At 50.3% G+C, this 13,159-nt stretch overlaps 1 protein-coding gene across 8 annotated transcripts in view; it reads right to left on the bottom strand.

Annotated features, from left to right (window-relative positions):
- Positions 1–13,159, bottom strand: part of PITPNM2 (phosphatidylinositol transfer protein membrane associated 2) — a 137,506-nt gene that overhangs the window by 1,717 nt on the left and 122,630 nt on the right. For 6 of the 8 annotated variants that reach the window (XM_082324968.1, XM_082324973.1, XM_082324971.1 and 3 more), the window contains 8 exons: positions 9,820–9,984; positions 7,690–7,893; positions 5,732–5,880; positions 2,787–2,903; positions 1,939–2,055; positions 1,416–1,564; positions 607–756; positions 335–518 (listed from right to left, as the gene is read on the bottom strand). In XM_082324968.1, coding sequence (XP_082181094.1) covers positions 335–518; positions 607–756; positions 1,416–1,564; positions 1,939–2,055; positions 2,787–2,903; positions 5,732–5,880; positions 7,690–7,893; positions 9,820–9,984 — 1,235 coding nt within the window. The remainder of the gene's footprint in view (positions 1–334; positions 519–606; positions 757–1,415; positions 1,565–1,938; positions 2,056–2,786; positions 2,904–5,731; positions 5,881–7,689; positions 7,894–9,819; positions 9,985–13,159) is intronic. The other 2 variants (XM_082324974.1, XM_082324975.1) reach the window with 1 other exon arrangement.

Raw genomic sequence — 13,159 nt, 5'->3', positions numbered from 1 at the left:
TCTCAGACCCGCTGGTTACAGCACAGGCAGCCAGAAAGCTACCAAACAGGTGAAAAAAGTGCACGTGTGGGGAAGGGGAGGCACTGCTGCCCCTGTTTCATTAGGCATTTGGTGTTGGAAGGACCAGTGATGAAATGGAGCAGTGCAGAGCAGAGGTGACACAATTTAAGTGTGGACACTTTTGTAGAGCAGTAAAAGGATGAAAATAAAATGAACAGATTAATCTTCCACTGCGGGTTACATCGCTGCCAAGAGACTGGTGCTGACAGGGGCAATTGGACGAGGAGCAATCTAAACCTGTGCTACGATCATATTTCAGCAGAGCCAGGCTTACGTCTGTGATGAGGGATTTCAGGAAGTTGGCCTTGTGCCGCAGCGGGTCGTGAACGAGCCCATCGCAGAAGGAGACGATCCCGTGGGGGAAGTTGTGCTGTGCTAACCACGCTACCACCCTCTGCTTCTGCATGTCGGGGCGGCCCGTGACATAGATAATGAGGTAGCCGAGGTCTTGCCAGTGCCTAGAAGGAAAGCCACAAGTCAACGGATTGCAGACCTAGAGCAACGCCAGATTAAAACAGACTGACTGCCCCAGCCCCCGATGCTGACCTTACAACGTCGACCGCTCCGGCGCGGACTTTGGGGTCGCTGCCCATGATGGATACGCTGGCTGCAAAGGAGCCATCGATGCTGAACACCACAAACTCCGTCCCCTTCGGCAGGACTGTGATGTAGCTGTCTGCATATGTGTGGTCACCCCTGAAAGGGATGCAGGTATTTATAAGCATCAAGATACAGAGGTTCTTTCAGGAGCTATCGCCGAGTCCTGCTAAGCCCAAAGCAGCACCCAAATCCGGCCCAAAGCCTCTAACAGCAATGCCACCCTCAGTTATAGCAGTGACAGGCACTGCGTGAAGGCCTCTGCGTTAAAGTGGGTTTGGAAATAGCGCTCCAGAGCCCTGGTGTCAGCGACTCAAAAAAATACCCCCAAAAAACCATTGCTGGGTTCACCACTGAAAAGATGGTTCTCTCCTCCCCCTTCCAGAGCAATTGGAGCTGAGCTGGAGCCCTGGGCTGTGAATTATGATGAGTACAAAGTTCTGTCCCTCAAGGACAAGTTTATGGTCTTTAAAATATGCTCAGTTGTGCAGTTTCGCAGATGACCGCAAGGCCATGCATCTGTGGTGCAGAAGGCCTGCTCCTGCATCCTGTTGATAACACAGGAGTCGGAATAAAACATGGATGTTCCTCTTACAGCTGTAAATTACAAACGGCTTTGTCCCTGTTGCTGGCAAACCAGGCTCTGAACCCACCCAGCAATCAGAGCTACCCCACAAGGAGGGACCATATTCTGCAGTCATCAGATTCCACTTTTGTTCCTCTTCCAAACTAAGCCCCGGCACCCCAAGGTACCTCACCTGACCACCATCTTGACGGGGTACACGCCAATGCCCAGGCGCCGGTTCTCAGGGATGACGTAAGAAATCCTGCCGCTGCTGTTGCTGATCTCGGTATCAAAGTAAACCCACTCTCCTGACGGTGGCTGGGTCATGATGTGAATGTCCACCTGGGAAGACAGCAAGGCTGGGTCAACAACAGCATTAAAGACACAGATGAGTAGAACAGGCCAAGCACGGGGACCTTCCACCCAAGCCCCTTTGGATGGCAGCAGGGCTGGGTCCTGCTTCACCCTCTGCACTTCACAGATCTGAGCTGAGCAGCACCCAAACATCAGGATGCTGGAATGAAACCTGGCCTTGGTGGTAAAGACCTCCATGATGAACGCTGCTGCTGGAAGGAGGCACCACGCAAGTCTGAGCAGGGGAACGTGGCCAAGATGCAAAGGTAGCAAACCCTGTCAGGCACCCAGCGAGCACCGACCAGCACCGCCTTTGTCTCTGTCCCCCCCATGGTGCGCAGCCCCCATAGCAGGCACGGTACCTTTTCTCCTGTGAGCGTGACCATATCTAACGGACCATACATAAACCTTCCAGTTAAGGTCTGGGGCCCATCTTCATTAGCAATGGTGTCGTTTATCCTGTGGTTGGCTGTGACGTTCTGCACAAGTCGGGGGGGGGGGGGGGAGAAAAAAAAAGTTTGCAGTGGGACAGCCTCACAGGGAAATGACAAATATAACCAGACAAATTGGAGCATGGGTTTCTCTGTGCCATTCCCCCCCTCCACTCCACCCACAGCTCTCAGCTTTAGAAAAGAATTTGACCTGTGGCAGAGCTGAAACGCCGTGCCTCGCATCGAAGGGGTGGATTTGCGTGTACACGGCTGAAGAGCCAATTTCAATGGCAGTTTGTACATGCAATTCTGATACTGTCTATTAACTCTTACTCTTTGGATTTAAGAGGCAATACAAAGCTGCCAGAGAAATCTGCTGACATTGTTTCAGCTCTAGCAGAGAATTGCCCTCTTTCGGGAACTGGAGACATTTCCCGGGAGCGAAGGGCATTTACCGAGCAGAGCACTTGCATTATTGGACTTTGAAAGACATTCCGTCTCTTTCCCTGACCCACGGCCAACGCTTTCTGTGTTTTACATAGACTCGAGGCCAAGAGGAAATCTTGCTGGTACCCATCTTTTGGGTCGCTCTTTCACAACTACACGGGTAGGATATAACCACTAATATATACCAGCAGTGCAACGTGATCCTCTGTCTCTGCCGTGGATAGACACAGCCGTGCCCACGCTGGCCGCCTTCAGTGCCGTTCTTGCAGCCCAAATCGAAACCCCTCTACACGACAGCGCTTCCCTCTGCTGCAGCCCCAAAACACCCTTACCCGGAGCTTCACGTGCGTCCTCTTGCGGAGCCACTTCTCGCGGGGCTTGGAGGGGGTGAAGACAGACACCTCCTTCCCATCCAGCTCCAAAACGCTCGAGTTCTCGTGCCTCATCACCTGCGGGAGGACAGATCCCACCGACACTTCAGCCACTTGTGCAGTGACCCCCTCCTCCTGCCCACGCTGTTCTGCATCTCCCGAGCCAGCGCTCAGTAAGGGCAATGCCTGGACAGAGGCAGCCCGAGTTTGCCTTGTCAGCTTGCAGGTTTTACAGACTGCTCCCTTAATTGCAAGGACAAGTGGTCTCTTCTGAACTAGCAAAGCCTGCGGCCAGCGCTGACTTAATCCTGGCTGGGACGCAGCTTGTTTAGATCGTCAGGAGGTACAAAACTGACTCAAACGTAGCAGGACGAGCTCTGCACTTAGATATCTGCCCTTCCTCAAGGCGTTCATTATTCTCTTCCCACGGTCCACGAGGGACCGGTCTCCTTCAAACACGTTTTATGCTGTTCCCGTAACAGATCTAGCACCGGCTGCTCTACCAGCCTCATGCCGACAGGTGCCGTTCCTTCAGCTCATTTCTTATTTCTATTTAAACACATTTTGGACTGCTCCTGTCCCATGGCTTTTACTCCTCTCATTTTGAGAGGAGAGAGAACTATTGATTTGACCCCAGCGGAGGCACGCGGGGGTCCGCTCGGCCACGTGCAAGGCAGCGCCCAGGGTGTCTGTCCATCCTGACCTCATCTCCAAGGCTGACAGAGCTCAAGGACTTTGTGCTGGTGGGATGTCACCGCACCAGAGCAAGGATCAGAAGGGGAAGGTGATGCCCACCAGCCGCACTTTGGAGGCAATTCCTGCCTGTCACCAGGGTGTGGGCAGGGATGGAGAAGCAGGATTAGATCCTACCTAGACTGCTCTTAAGCTCTAGAAGGGAAAGGGAGGAATAACACCACAGACCCCAAAGGCGAGGGGACATCTCAAAGACCGCTGTAAGACTGGGAGGTGACCTCGCACGGAGAACTCAGAAATCAGCAGTAGTCCTTAGTGACCCCGTCCCTCCAAAAAATTAAGGAGCCTCTTAAACGTAGGCTCTTTTACAAGGTCTTGAACATATTTTGTGTGGTTAGCAGCTCTCCAGCTGACCAAGGCTGTAGTGGTCTGACAGAGGCCAGCTCGCTTTGCAGAGCTGAAGCTGTTTTTCTTCCAGGGAAATGGAAAAAGGACCCCAGGGAGGATGAGCTGGCTGGGGAGAGAGTTCATGGAAATCCAAGATAAACAAAATAGCAAGTTTTACTGAAAATTATTTCAATCAGGAATCTATTTTGAGTCCTATTTGGGCTTGTTTTAACAAGCTTTAATCTTGGGAGGCTAAAACTATTCAACAGTTTACTTCTACGTTTTGTCCAGAGATAACTTTCAAAGGCAATTAGAAACAAGTCCTTATTAGGGGAAGAAGTGGTGTGGTGCTCTGGAAGGACCGCAAGACAACAGGGAATGAGAAAAATCCCAGTCTCAAGATAGAGACAAGTGAGTAGAGACAGGCACCGGGGAAGGGGGGTGCCAAAGTAGCCAGGCAGCCACCGGCAGGCTTCGAATGGATGGAGAGGTACCTCAAGCCGCAAGATATGAAGTGCCACGCTGTGCTACAGACCCAGGTTTGGGCTGAATCCCAAGTAATTGGCTATTTCTTGAGTAGAGCATTTTGTGTCCGAGACTGTCGTGACTGTTCCCACTCATGCACAATTACAGGTCTCTCTCTCTCTCTCTTCAGCCCTATTAGGCTGAGTTTGATGCGGGGCTGGGGTTTCACAGCAGTGGATCCAGCAAGGTGTGTGCAAGCACAGAGATGTCTCGCTGGGCTAGATACAGCCCGGGAAGAAAGGATTTCACTGGATTATCACTACCGCTCAGCTGCCACCAGCCCTGACATCTCTGTTGTTTATGGTTCCCACACTGTTTGGAAGATAGCACTGAAAGAAAGTTTGCCAACAGAATCATAAATAATTGAAAGCTGCCGTTGAGGAGGCTGGAGGGGAGCGGGGACAGCTTAACAGCTGAGCTAACACAAAGCAAACCCAAGTGTCGAAGTGGGCAATGCAATCCACAGAGTTGCTTGTAGTTTTGTTTTTTCCAGTTCCGTGCTCTAAGTATCGTTCCTTGGGGGGTTCATACTTTGTAAGGCAAATAACTCCCCCTCATCCCCAAGGAACTGAAGGAAAAATATTTCTTTTAGGAAAAACACATTTTAAAGAGTAAATTTAAATCTCAGGCCAGATGTAGGCTGATAGAGCCTGCGATTTCAGACTCCAGACACCAGCAATCCCCATTTACCTAGCCCCAGGAGAACTGCTTTGTACTGGAGGAACGATGGCTAAATCCCAATGCAGTGACGATGGTCTGAGTTCCTAGAGGAGACCATAATAACTTAGAAAGCCAAAATGGAGAGCCCATCCCTGTCTATCAACTCACATCAAGTTCGTACAAAACTTCTCCTTTGGCTTTATCCTATTTGGTGCTATTTTTATTTGTACATCGAGAAGTTTCGTTTACATTTCAGACTTGAGATCCAAACTCACACACACAGAGAACAGCTCACTTCAAGGAACAAGTGCCACCAACTTTTGCCACTGCGATCTGATAGGAAATGGCCCTGGGCTCGCTCGATGGCTCCCTGCCGAGCCCATCTGAAACCTGCTCCAATGATAAAACCCAGACCCAAACTAACCAGGTGTGACAGCACGTGTCCATGAAGTTTGCATGTGTGCAGCTCTGCTAACAACACAGGTGAGGAACAAAAAGAAGGGGAAGAAAACGGATCTGCAGTGGCAAAGGATATTTTTTCATCTCTACGCGTCGAGAGTCATGGAAGGTGCAGCGGAAAAAACAAAGAGCCCAAAACATTTTTAGCCCAAGGGAGATCAGGGGCGGGAGGACGACCGTACCTGTCTCAGCAGGAAGGAGACAACGTCCGTGGACTCCCAGTAGCTCGCGTGGAAGAGGTGCGGCAAAGCGACTGTTGGGAAAGCCGTCAGAGCGTCAGGACAGTAGAGAGCGTAGTCGATCCTTTTGGTTCCCCACCACTTGGCAGCAACTAGAAACAAAAGACTCGTTCAGACAAAGGGGGTTCACACGTGCGCGCAGTCTCAGTCACAAATGGCATTTCGAGGCTCTGGCTCCTCGCTCCAGGTACACCGGGAGGTTGCTCCCTGGCTGGTCGCACTGCTAAGAGGGAACAACTGACCCAGGGCTCAGCGTTTGCTCAAACCAAGGGCGGAATACACAGGGGCACCACCACTTGAGCTCTCCTTTATTTAAGCAAATAGGAAGGCACTAGAGGGCAGGTATTAATTGGCCGTTAGTCCAGACCGCAGGGAAGGGGTCCAAGGCTCACATGCAGTGAGCCTGGAAATCCACGTGCCAAGACATAAGACAGAAACACATGTCCCTGGAGCCGTGGGAGGAAGGGTGTGTGCACTCTGCTCCCCACAGACATGCCCAGGCAATCTCCAGCCCTGCATCCAACTCCTTTAGCTTTCACCAAGGAATAAAAGACTCTTTAGCATCCAGATATTGTCCACACTAAAGAGGATCTGAATACTGGGAGCCCACGTGAGATGCTAAAAGGCACCATAAGGCAGGGTGCTATAGCATGTGCTGCTGGGATTGGCAGTTCCCAACAAGTTCTGGTTGCCCTTCTGGGCTACCACATTGCAGGCAACTGAGATGTCCAGCCCAGCCTCCCCAGGAGCACAGCCTCTGTAGTAGCCAACAAGAAAAGTGTCTAGGGGTGCCGGGACTCCGCTGCACATGGGACTGAAAAATACACTGGGACTTGGGTGGGCAAGGTTACAGACAACACAGAAGAGTTTCCCCCCCCCGGGAGTCAACAACTCGCACACAAGCGACCAACAGCCACCGTTCACCCATGGGACACCACCACGCTTCAACGCTGCCCTGAGCTCTGCCCATGCACACATCCTTTCCGACTCCCTGGCAACGAGGACGTCTCAGCCCAAAGCCCAGACCCCAAAGGCATGGGCTGCTTTCCCAGCAGTGAGGAGTCCTCAACCCCCACGCACTCTGGCCTGGAGAAGCAGTAATGGAAAGAGAAGATGGATCAGATCAAGAGAGCAACAGGAGGAGCTGTGTTTGCATGCAGGTTGCAAGCTGGGGCTTTGACGAGGGCTTTCTCAAACTTGATTTTCTCTGTGACAATGTTCCGTTTATATGGACTTCCAGGAAAGCTGCCAGGTATAAGGTACGATCCAACAAACCCCTCCTGTTAAGGTAAATCTAGCTGGTGATGAGCACAGATGCTGAACTGAAAAGATGGACCCACCAGCTCCTTCCAGAGACCTGCACAAAGCTGCCACCACAGCAACGTGCAGAGGGTTATGGCCCAGCCCGGGCCGTGCTGAGTGCCCAGGCCACCCTCATCCTAACGGCCCTTGCTTTTCTGAAGAGCCATGGGAAGGAGGAGGGCATTGATGGATCAACATGGCTTTTCCAGAGCACATCGACATCTCCTCGCAGCCACTTCTGACTCCCTGTCTTCCAAATTGGCAGCTCCTGGTCGTGTCCCAATCTTTCATTTCTCATGCAAGTCCCCAGCTTGGGTAATTTCAGATTCTTTGCAGGAAGCAGACAGGATTTACTTTTCCATGCTCAAAAGACAGTGGTGGAGGCAGAAGTGTTGTCCCCACAGCTCTGCCCAGAACTCCTCCTCTTGCCAAGTTGTTAGCTGTGTTATGATCGATCTTTGGAGCAAAGTGACAGAAATACTTGTTAAAATGCAACCAGAAATTGCAAGTGCCTCAGTGAAAGCGCACAGATGTGTTGTGAAGTTCTGTGACTATCGAATGACAAAGGAGGTCGACCGGAGTGGATCTCTCCAGAATACCTGTCTTGATGTCCAGGTCGGGTATCCGAAGAGCACAGTCTGCAGCCTGACTCCATGGCCCTTCGAGCTTTCTTCCCTTCGAAGGGATTTCATGTTTATGCTGCCTACGTCTCTTGGACGAGGTTTGGGTAGGGGATTTGTGAGGGAGGGCAAGTTGGGACAGAAGGCTAAACCCTCTACAATGATTAAGGTTGTGTTTGGTTTCTAAAAGGAAAAATAAAATTAAAAAAAAAGCAGAAATGACACTTATTATTACAGCACGCACACATTGCCACAGGCAACACCAGTTTCATCCTCCAGAAATTCACAGTGCAAGGGAAGCTGCACCCTAGGGAGGGCTTGCAGGAGGGAGCCATGGTTTTGCGGTGCCCCCCTGGACTTCCTCCGGCTCTCCCTGTGGGACAGGCGTGGGCCACATCCAACCCCAATGCCGCAGCTTCACATTACCACCATGCTAATAAGGTCGAGAGCAAGAGCTGCAAAGCCAGAGCTGCAAAGCCAGAGCCAGGGCTCAGAGGACACGTCGGCACTCGGGAGGTGAAGGAAGGGGCTGCGGCAGCCCTTGGGGCAGGCTGCACATGGGGTCGGGGTGCGTGCGCAGCCCGTGCCGGAGCTGGACTCCTCCTCTCCGATCTCAGAAACAGGTTGGACGGTCGTGAAGTGCGTAGAGGAATAAATTACACAAACCAGAAGCTAAATAATCGGGGAGAGCGTGGGGAAAGCAAAGAGAGGCAAGCGTTGCGTGGGCCTGATCCTGCCGTCAGCTTGCAGAGGCAGGATCCCTCCGTCGCGTTGCGTCACGCGGGCCTTTAGGCATCACCCTGGCGTAAACACTTCCTAACGAACGACCACAGTCCCCCGCTTTCCCTCCTGGCCGGCCGAGCTCGGCAGCTCTCCGTGGGTGTTAAACCAGCACTAAACAAACACCTTCTCCCCCAGGAGCCTTCTTCCAAAGCAAATTAATATTTAGCAAGCACTTGGCAAGATGTCTTACCAGGACAAATATAAGAATGCACAGAGGGAGTGCGGCATCAGCTCTCGGATGTGCTTTGGGAGAGAAAACCTCGTTTGTCTGAGTGCAGGTAGTTTATTTCTGCTGCTGAGTGTCACCTCAAACAGGGCAAGAAGTTATGGCAGCCCCTGACCTTCAGCAACTAACACTTGCCTCGGGGAGCGTTATTAACCTCAGCAATTAATTATGAAGTGAGTCCTTCATAGCCCTGTAGTCTAACGTGCCAGAAATGGAGTATCTCTAAATTTTTGCCACCTTCTGGGACAAGAGTTTGGGCTGAAGGTGGTTTTTTTTGTTGTTGTTTTTTAATTTGTTTGGTTTTCAACCTTTTTCCGTCTGAGTTATCAGAGGTCCCTGAGGACGCAGACTGTTCATCTCACACTTCAGCTGAAATAAAGAAGGGGCTGAACCATTAACAAAGGCTCTTGTTCTCCCCTGTAGTAGCTGGGAAGTTATACAGGTCTTGGGAGAAATAATAAAAAAATCCCTTTTATTCCTCATTCGGCTCTGGGACATGGGTCATAACTGGCTGACTCTCTGAGCTGCCCTGCGGGCTCTAGAAGAGCTGAATTGTTAATGCAAAGTAATAAATAACACAAACCTGATTTTCCTTTTCAGTATTACAGAGGGGTTTACTCGTCCCCATTTTTGCGGACCACATTTAAGCGATCTGCATCAAGCCACACACCGCATCCTGTGTTATCAATCTGGCAGTGCTGATCCCGACCAGTTCTGCACGACTTATCGACGGCAGCACAGAAACATCCCTTTGGATTAACCCTCACCACACACAGCGGCCAAATGGTACTCAGAGTTATCAATTATATTATTTTTTAACAATTTATCACCAGCACAGTCCAACATGCATAACACAGCGGTGGCCCCTGTATTATAATCAAATATATCATCTGTTCCTCCAGGGGATATGGTAACACGCGGCACTGACTACGCCAAAACCGGGTGAAGGTGGAAAAATTCAAATTTTTTGTTATAAACGGCAAGTATAACCGCAGACAGACAGACAGACAGACAGAAGCTGCGTGGCTCTGGCCCGGTGCACGGTGCTGAGAGAGTGGTGCGGCAGCGAGCGGTAGTCTCGGAGGGGGTGAAACACTTACTGTTGGCTATGTTGGAAGCAGTGTAACTGTCTGCCATTCCTGAGACCTGGCTGGCAATGCTGATCTCACTGGCTCTCCGGAAGCCCCTGAACTGAGGGGCTGAAATGGGGGTGGACAGGGACGCGCTTTCCATGAAGACGGCACCATGAGACTGAACAACATCTGCTACAAAGTTGAAACAGGGAAATCAAAATATTAGACCAACAGACAGAGGCTGGGCAAGATGAACTCGAGGGGAGGAAGGAGGCAAACAAGGCTGGTAGATGCAAAAACCTTTCAGAACTGATTGGAATGAAAAAAACATTTCGTCGGAGCTCTGGTTTGAAAAGAAAGCAAACACCACAGCAGGCAAAGAGACATGTGGCTGGAGGAGCAGTCTTTGATTGAGAGAAGCAAAATAAGTAGCTCAAAAAACAAATTGAAAACCCCAAAGAAAAATCCAGGCAGACTTACTCAAGCAGCAATAACAGAAGCATGTGTCATACATACAGATGTGAATATAAACAACTTCATATATTCACATCAAGACAAAATAACCAAGGTAAGGAGAACAACAAGAAACAACCTTAGAAAGGGGATATTTGTTTTCTTGAAACATTTAGACTTAAATGAACATCTCCAAGATAGAAGCATTAATGCAAAAAAAAAAAAAAAAATCAAGAAAACATTTTCATGCCTGGCAGGGACTAAATTTGAACTTGTATTTTATTGCTAATGGATACAGCCAACACTCGTTAAACTAAAGTAAGGGCTATTGAAAGAAAGGAGTCTGGTGCTGAGCACTTACATCTCCAATCGGTGTTGGCGGATCGGGGAGCAATCAGTCTCTGTGAAAACAGAGCTTCTTTTGTACAACATGCAAGTCTGGATTTTTAGATCCCAACCTCAGGTTTACCAATGTGTGGCCTAACCCTTTAGTACATAAATACAGAAAAGGAAGATTTAAAGTCAGGCTCACATGGACCTTATACATGTATCGGAGGGAAATGGACCTAGTATGTTCAGGACTGGCAAACCGAGAGATGCTGAAAGTCACGATAAAATCTCTGCCTTTCAGTCTTCTCCCCTCTGTGGATGCTACGAGGCCAAATTGCCTGTGGGATATCCCAAGATCCTGCACTGCGGAGAGTTTGTAACGCCAATACCAAGTACTTCATAGCAGGCAGCACCGGTATGACACTAACATGCAAAAGCAAAGCTACTTACTATCATTTTAACATTGCCCATCTCTGCTGTACCTGAGGAGCAGCACCTCGACTTTATTCCCAGGTATCAGACAGGGCACGGGTTTGTGCCCAGCCAGGCAGTAGATGCCACGGGGAACGCAAGTACATTACTGCCACACGCCAACATCCTCTGCCTATTTCAGCCAGTTTAGATATCCTTGGATTTCATCCCAGTATGCGGCTGACACAGGGCGTTGTTTTGGCAACTGTTTTATTTTAATATCAATCTTCTTTGCTTGGGGCTACTGACTTGCTTCCTCCCATCTCCCAGTTCGCAGCAGCAGTGTCTGTGCCCACACAAACCCTGCTGCAGCGGAGGTAAAGGGAACGTATGAAGCAGCAAATGTGTAGCTAAGTGTTGGTAAAAGAGTTCTGTTCTCTGCAGGGAAAATCAGGCCACAAGCTGCTCTGTGTAAAAGCTTCGTGGACTGCAAGATCTGAGCCCTAGCGGGAGCCTGACCTGATGATGAGCTGCACACACTGCCCACATTGTGCCTGAAAGGCCATTACCAGCATCACTTTCTCAGCACTTTCCTCCTCTTCTCACCTTGCCTTGAGCTGCTGGCTGTCAAGGCTGCTAGCAGTATCTGCAACCCAGCCAGCCCCAGCGGGCCAGCACGGCTTTCTTACTGCAGAAAGCACCAGCACAAGCAAGAGGAGACAATCCAAGCAGAGGCTGCACTTGGAGAACATGAGCCAAGCTGGGAGCTGCGTTCAACCCCACAAAGGTCTCAAGGGTAAAGGGTCTCGTTCTGTTGCTGCATGACCTGGGACAACCCTCTCATCTCTTCCCTCGTTACCCCTTCCTCTCCTTTCCCTTGCTTATACAGACGGTGAGATCCTTCTGCAATTACGCCCTTGTGTCACATCAAATGGGTGCTCCAGCACAGCTGTAACACGAATGATGACCATCAGCTTCCCTGAACTTGGTCAGATGCAACGAGAGGTTTGGCTTTGTCTACATTAAGAAAAATGCCAGGTTCAGGTTTAACTAACACCTACCAGAGAAACCTGAACTTCTTTCTCTCCCTCAAATATAAAACATCCATGGCTTGAATTAGGAAGCAGCTGGAAGACACGCTGAAGAGCATTACGGCAATGCTACACAGGAGAAAAGGCCGGGCCAAATGTGGTGCTGCCTGGGTTGATCATGGCTCCAGCTCCATTAGTGTTGTCTTTACTTAGCTCTGCCTGAATTTTGTCTCCTTTTTCGAGGGCCCAGAAAGTGGAAAGTGAATAAAGGAAGAAACAGTGGTATTTTGGGCTTGCTCTTTTTAGCCAATCTTGCTTTCCTGGGCCTGACTGGGGATTTTTGAATACAATGACTTTGAAGCAAAACCCAACCTCAACAGCCCTTCCAACACCATCCTAGCTAGTGTCGCCACAGGAGTAATTTTCACTCCGATGAAAGCCTAACCTCTTTCAGCATTTCTGAACTATTCAGCTTAGTATTGCCTGTGTTGATGGCAGGAGTCTGCTCTGCAGGGGATAAAGTGCCGCCCGACAGCAGCGCTTGCTCCCATGCTCCAGCCCACTCGGGTTGCTGTCGTGTTTCTCCCTTTTCCCAAGCTACACACCCGGAAAAAGGACAGTTTCTAAGAAAAACAAGGGCCAGGAAAAGGCAGGGCAGGAAACGTAGACAGAAAACCTGTTTGTGCACCACTGCCCCTTCAGCCAAGCTTCCTTGTCCCCAAAGCTGCAGTGACAGCGACTTCCAGATAAAACCCTGGGACCTGACTTGTAAAAAAAAAAAAAACCCTAGCAACATGTTTCCTAAACTCCATGCATTCTTTGCAACAAATCCCTTGTGCAGCACTGCTCTTGCAATTTTGAAACCAAGGGTGCTTTCTTGGGGAGTGCGGTGACCAGGGTGGACGTCGCGGATGCTGCCACGCCAGCACAGGCTGACCCCAGCACCTGCAACCGCTCCTGCTCCTTAAGGGCCACGTCTTCTGCATTGCAGAGGTGGCATCCCCAGCCACAGCTCAGGTCCTGACAATCGGGGGAGGTTTCTCAGGCAAGCACTTCCAGCCCAGGGTGAAGTCAGATGGCTGGACCAGGACCAGCAGTAGCCAGACCTTCATCAGGATCAGCCGTTCATTTGGGTCGCTAGA

This window comes from Platalea leucorodia (assembly GCF_965183815.1).
Source record: "Platalea leucorodia genome assembly, chromosome: 12".
NCBI lineage: Eukaryota > Metazoa > Chordata > Aves > Pelecaniformes > Threskiornithidae > Platalea > Platalea leucorodia.
The sequence above is the reverse complement of the archived record's forward strand: the minus strand, read 5'-3'. Positions and strand labels throughout refer to the sequence as shown.